This window comes from Temnothorax curvispinosus, unplaced genomic scaffold (genome assembly GCF_003070985.1).
Source record: "Temnothorax curvispinosus isolate PA1 unplaced genomic scaffold, ASM307098v1 QBEX01004328.1, whole genome shotgun sequence".
In the NCBI taxonomy this organism is placed as follows: Eukaryota; Metazoa; Arthropoda; class Insecta; order Hymenoptera; family Formicidae; genus Temnothorax; species Temnothorax curvispinosus.
In genome coordinates, this window is record NW_020214108.1 from 108,693 (window position 1) to 115,459 (window position 6,767).

At 31.4% G+C, this 6,767-nt stretch overlaps 1 protein-coding gene across 3 annotated transcripts; it reads left to right on the top strand.

Moving 5' to 3' along the window:
- Nucleotides 1-2,665: 2,665 nt before the first annotated feature.
- On the top strand, nucleotides 2,666-5,318 carry LOC112453432. 3 transcript variants are annotated; one of them, XM_025014221.1, is made up of 5 exons: nucleotides 2,666-2,761; nucleotides 3,270-3,396; nucleotides 3,581-3,636; nucleotides 4,429-4,549; nucleotides 5,207-5,318. In XM_025014221.1, the coding sequence occupies exons 1-5, from the start codon at nucleotides 2,720-2,722 to the stop codon at nucleotides 5,302-5,304; spliced, it is 444 nt and encodes a 147-aa protein (XP_024869989.1). In that variant the 5' UTR covers nucleotides 2,666-2,719; the 3' UTR covers nucleotides 5,305-5,318. The 3 variants fall into 3 exon arrangements, with proteins under 3 accessions (XP_024869989.1, XP_024869991.1, XP_024869990.1); XM_025014223.1 differs by having other exon boundaries at nucleotides 3,590-3,636; XM_025014222.1 differs by having other exon boundaries at nucleotides 2,666-2,758.
- Nucleotides 5,319-6,767: the final 1,449 nt, after the last annotated feature.

Below are 6,767 nucleotides of genomic sequence, written 5' to 3' on the forward strand. Positions count from 1 at the left end.
TTAAAATAATCTCTCTAAATCTGAATCAGTGAATAGTCACTGATATCAGTGTAAAGATTGTAAAGTATGCCACTTTTCTGAATCAGTGGCATACTTTACACTGAGAATCAGTGACTATTCACTAATTCGCTGTACTGTTCACTGATTCAGATTTAGAGAGATTATATTTACTTTAAAAACAAACAAGAATTATCATGTAATTAGAAAATGGGATGACAGTAAAAAACAGAATAGTCTTTTTTTCGAATACTTTGAAATAACGCGAATATACGCGAATGTCTACAATTCGCATCAAAGCGCACTGATACAGTGATATTTTGAATACGGTATATATGTGTCTTTTTATATTTACATACAATACACACACACACATTGTTAATTTAACTGTTCAAATAATGCGACGTTGATGACTATTGTTATTTACTATGTACTTTGAACAACAAATAAACGGATAAACAGATAAAATTCGATATTGTGTTACTTCCGTCTTGCAAATTTTATTCAGTTTTTCAGGATCCTAATGAACTCATTGTGTAAAAAAATGCAAAGCTTATGCAAGAAAACAGCTTTTAAAATATGCAAAGTATTGCAAATATGCAGTTAAAATTGCATTTCGTGCTGTTAAAGTTAAGAACATTTTTACCGTTGAAACAAAATAATAACAAAAAATAGTTATGAAAATAAAAAGTTTCTCTTGCTATTTACATGATGAAATTTTACCAAGCTTTATATATTCGCCCATAATACAATATTTTTGCGATCTGCATGACCTGGAAAAATGTATTTTTCATGTCTGCGTTCGCGCGTTTGGCTCGGAATAGCGCATATTTTTATTATCGACACGTGTAACTTCGCGCGTTTCCTACTCTCGTACATAACAAAATACATGAAATACGCAACATGTCGAGAGAGGCAAAAGTATACGCTAGACACAAAAATACGGTCCCCCGCTTCTAATGGTCTTCGGTAGATCCTCTGGCAGTAAAGTACGCGAATGCGTTTTGAGAAATATCGATCGGCGCAGACCGAGTCACGAGATCATCGATCTGACAAAAGCAAACATGAATCACGGCGGTTTACAGCCGCGTAAGGCGTTCCGTTCTTCGTTTACCCTGGAACGCTATATCACGCGGTTCCTCGCCGCGTTTTATTACCCGCTGTTATTGTTAGTTGTATGTTTCTCGCCGGGGGCGTAATACCCAAGTGGAATCGAGCGAGGCTCTTAGAGCGGATGATGTAAGAAGGTCGTTAATTATTTTCGGCCCACAGGTACCAGGGCGTAGAAGAAGTGCATGGCCTGCGCTCGCGATTTATCCGCGGCGCAACGAATACGTGATCCATCATGGTGGGTAAGCCTGGATTTTTCAGAGTTCCCTTAAGCTTTATCCGCCGTCGTATCTCCACGGCGTCTGGTCGCAAGCGTCTTCCCACTCTATCACATGGCACTATCGTGCATTTTTTACATTAATACGCTTTAAAGGCAACGCCATAGTAAATAAGACCGATCAGACTTTAGTGACTGTTGATCTACAATTTCCACATTATTTTACAAAAAAAAGAGGTTTATTATTCTCGTTAGATATTATGCACTTCATTCTAGAAAAACATTGATTATATACATATAATTGAATAGCAGACGCAAGTGTTGCAAGCACAGCGAGGTGAAAAATCCATAGATCGCAAGAGTTCTATTTATTTAAAAAATAATTCCTGCGTAATTCTCTACCTATTTACACCACTGTTTCAACAAGTATTCTTATAGTAAGCATACAACTGCTGAATTATTTTTAAAATGCTTTACATCCTTTAGGGGAGTAAAGCGCAAGCAAATAACCAATTGATATTCGAAAAAGTTCTATTTAAAAACTCCCACATAATTTTATAATGATTTGTTGTAGCAAAAATTAAAAACAGAACTTCTTAAAACTTAATAAAAAAATTGATAAAGAAATTGTAGAGAACAAACAAAAAAAAGCCAATTTGATTTAACCCATTGGCTGTGTAAGAGAAATTTACTATTTGGGCCATAAGTGTTGAAAAAAAGTTTATCGGATTATTATGAAACTTGATACCCTTATGTTTTTTGGGTCTCTGAATCCAAATATGATGTCAGATTTACAAAATTCAAAATGGCGGGTCCAATATGGCGGATCAAAATTACAAAAAATATACGGAATTTTATTATTATTATTTTGAATTTTGTACATCTGACTTCGGATTCGTAATCAGCGACTTCAGAAACCCCCGAGTAACAAGTTTCAAGCAAATTCAGAAAGTTTTACTTTGTTTTTTCTACGTTGCGGCTATAGCCGTCAAACACACCTTGGCCACTTTTGTTTTTGCGGCTATAGCCGTCATACACAGTCAACGGGTTAATGATCGGAATTATTCTGCTCAACGTGTTAAAAGTTACATTGCTAATATTAGCTTTTCACGAAAAATAAGGTGTAGTTATATTTATGCAAAAATCCAGCACACTTGTTCATACGAAATTTAAATTGAATATTAGTTTCACAAATAGAACAATCAGTACATCTGTTTATACAAAGTTCGCGATAAATAACGTGCAGACAGTATTAACGTTGTATAATTTGTACATATTTCATTAAGTATGTATATATACATCCCATCCGAAATATCGGTATATCAGTGCGGTCTTGAATACTGTAACGAATGTACGAATATCGCGTCTTAAAACACTCTAAAAGACAGACCAAGAATGAAGATTTTAGTGTTCGCCGCGTGTATATTGGCAGCCGTCGTAAGAACTGACAATTAGTACCCAACTAATAATCTCCTTTCCGAGCCGTACATAACATAGATTCAATTAATCCTTAGATATCTTTCCGAACTCCATTTGAGCGTCCAATTAAAATTACATATCGCAAAAATGGTTTAATATCTAGATTTAAAAACTCATTAAAATATAATTCTCTAAAATAGCAAATCTCTATTCTCGATTACTTCTTGTAATGCAATAGATATTATTAGACCAACAATTTAAAGAATCATATGTAGATAGAACAAAGATATACAACAAAGAATGTCTTATGTTACTGAAATTTTCTCATTTTATAAATACCAAAACTGCGTGTAAAATAATCTGTATTTTACCAATGTTAAAGAGCTTCGAAGTTATCGTATGGAACAAATGCATTCAGTTGTTTTCTATAAGTAAAATAATTAAAAATTGTAATATAATATAGTGATATAAATAATAATAGTAAAATAATATTTTTAAAAGTAATTAATTTTTCTGTGGATTTCAGACGGTGGGTGATGCACAGTTAAATCACGATATTACAGAAACTACAACATCAAACGTATTCGACTCCAAAGCACTGATTGATTATCGTTTAATGTTTGCAGCATGCGCCGTGGAATTGGGTTTATTGAGTGAGTGTTTTAATTAAATAACAAATAATTATTAAACATTTTGTTAATATGCTTAAATAAACACAATAATAAAACTACACTCTATGTATATACGTATATAAGTATGTATGTATATATTTTGATCGGTACTGTATATACATATATGTATATAAATATACATAGAATATATACATAGAATATTCAGATGTTGCAGAGATTCCTCCCGAGCTACTCTACTGTATAGCACAAAAGGAAAATTTGGTAAGTAAATATATGTATTCAAATATACATATATGTATATATTTAAGAGAGACAAAGAAAGAGAGAGAGAGAATTAAATTCATAGACAAGATTTATCTAAATTATAATGCAACTTACATTTCGCAAAATTTCGAAACAAAGAAATAAGAATTAAATGAAAAAGCTTATCTTTAAAAATATTATTCCTGCCTTCATTATTATTATATATTTTCAAAGAATAAATTATTCATCAAAATTATTATTCTTACTCAGAAATCTTTTAAATATCTAATAATTTCATAGATACGTAATATAAAGATGTCATGAAACGAATGTTCTTTCTTTAAAGTCAATTATCTCGAAAAAAATTGCGTTAATAAAAAAAATGTTCCGAATAGAAAGTTTTTATTTTTGTCTCTATTATCATATAAAACAATAAAAAATGGGGGTTTCTATATAAAAAAAATTAAGTTGATCCTTGTTTGACCTATAGTAGCGCCAATTATGATAAAACGAATAGTGTCATCTTGTGTCCTCTTTGATTCCAAACAAGTTTTATCTAAAACATTTTTTTATATAATGCATATTTTATGAGATTTTTGTCATTAACATTATAAAAATGGTTCACCTTGGGTCTGTTTTCTATTGCTGAACTGACTGCACTAGTTCAGCGTTTATCTTTTTCCTTCCAATATGGAGTAAAATAGATAAACTCTGAGTGCAGCTAGTTCAGCAATAGAAAACAGATCCCTTATACAGCATATTTAAATATAAATTTTTTAACTTTTTTCATTTAATACTTTTTGATTCTAGATCGACAAAGAGGGTGGAATATTGTGGGACGAAAGTGTGAATTACGCTAAAAAACTCGTTCGTGACGAAAACATGTGGAATGAAACTTGGGATAAGTTAACAAAAAAGTGCAAAGAAGAATGTAATTAGTTTTATATATATATATATATATATATATATTATATATATATACGAAGTGATTCCGACCGTCCGTTCCAGCCGTTTTTCTCAGAAATGTGACATCGCAAGAAGGTAGAAAATATATTTTATGCAACACGTGCATGGAAAGTGCCCCATTACGCACGCTACGCGTGCGTGATAGACCACTTTCCAGGCACTTGCAACATAAAATAGGGAGTGTAAGTCGTGTGTAAAGATGAAAATTCCCGGGTGCGGAATTTACGCACGGGCCTTCAGCGTAAATCAATTCAAAATCATTCAAAAAAATTTTTCTCGAAACTTGTAAGAGATAATTGAAAAAAGTTTTAGTAAGAGTTGTTTCTTTTTGAAAACTCTATCCAGTGATACCCCAATCGATCCATGTTCCTATTTGAAATTTTAAACCTGATCCCAGTTACGCCTACTTCCGGTTTGTTCAGAAAAATAAAATCATCACTAATGATTACTTTAGGTGCCCATTAGTAATAAGAATTGTTTTCCTAACTTCCTGCGACGTCACATTTCTGAGAAAAACAGCTGGCACGATCACCCTGTATACTATATGTGCAATGTAATATGTGTATTATACATTTAATTTATAGTGCTGTAAAACAAATTTTTAACGCCTCTTTTTTTGCAGACGATAAGTTCGAAGGAAGCGGGTACGAAAAATCCTTGAAAACCATGGAATGCGGATTGCCATTTGTGAAATACATTATACAACAAAAAATGTTGTAAAATAAAATTTTTTCTGAAAATATGAAATACGTAATAAAAATATATGAAAATTATATATAACATAAAATGTTTGAATTAGGATATCATCTCTCCTTGAATACAAACATGGATTCCTGATAAGTAGAGATAACGATAAGAAAATTTAAATAATCTGTATATATAAAAGACCAAATGGCTAAAACAACAAAATCCGGAATAGAATAACAAATTAGTAATAAAAGAACACTAAATTTCTATTGATGTTTTATATGATTGTACTAAAACGGCTGCCAGCTTAATAGATTATAAGCTTTGTTTTGCTCGTAGTAAATATTGGCTTTTCACGAAATATAAGAATAGCGTAGTTTCACGCACGCAAAAATCCAGCACACATTTGTACGAAATATAAACAGAATATTACACTGATTTCACAGATAGAACAATCAGCAGATCTGTTTATACCAAGTACGCAATAAATAACGTGCAAACAGTATTAACGCTTTATAATTTGTACATATTTCATTAAGTATGTATATATACATCCCATCCGAAATATCGGCATATCAGTGTGGTCTTGGAACGCTGTAAAGAACGTACGAATATCACGTCTTAAAACACTCCAAGATAAACCAAGAATGAGGACTCTAGTGTTCGCCGCGTGTATACTGGCTGCCGTAGTAAGTACTGACAATTAGTAATATCTAACTAATAATATTTTTTCTGAACCACATCACATAACACAGATTCAGTCAATCCTTAGACATATTTCCGAAGATCCGCTCGAGCGTCCAATTAAAATTACATATCGTGAAAATTGTTTAAATTCTAGATTTAAAAACTCATTAAAATATAATTCTCTAAACTTAATAGCAAATCTCTGTCTTCGACTACTTCTCGTAATGCAATAGTGTTATTATTCATAGACCCAATAATTTAAGGAAACAAATATAGAACAAAGATATACTACAAATAATCTGTTATGTTACTGGAATTTTCTCACTTTATAAGTATCAAAACTACACGCAAAATAATATGTATTTTATCAAAGTTAAAGAGCTTCTAAGTTATCGTATGGAACAAATGCATTCAATTATTATCCATCTTATAAGTAAAATAATTAAAAATTGTAACATAATATACTGATACAAAAATAGTAAAATAATATTTTTAAAAGTAATTAAATTTTCTGTGAATTTCAGACGGTGTGTGTGGGTGATGCACAGTTAAATCACAATATCAAAGACACTATAATATCAAAGGTATTCGACATCAAAGAACTGATAGACTTTAATTTAGTGTTTGCAGAATGCGCCGTGGAATTGGGTTTATTGAGTGAGTGTTTTAATTAAATAACAAATAATTATTAAATATGTTGTTAATTTGCTTAAATAGACACAATAATAAAACTACACTATGTATATAAGATGTACGTATACTTTGACCGGTACTGTATATACATATATGTATACAAATATACACATAGA

Excerpts from the sequence above, each read along its gene's own strand:
- LOC112453432 (XM_025014221.1), top strand. The coding sequence starts at position 2,720 with ATGAAGATTTTAGTGTTCGCCGCGTGTATATTGGCAGCCGTC. Across the intron at positions 2,762-3,269 it reads CGTGTATATTGGCAGCCGTC|ACGGTGGGTGATGCACAGTT; the intron begins GTAAGAACTGAC and ends TGTGGATTTCAG. Across the intron at positions 3,397-3,580 it reads CGTGGAATTGGGTTTATTGA|ATGTTGCAGAGATTCCTCCC; the intron begins GTGAGTGTTTTA and ends TAGAATATTCAG.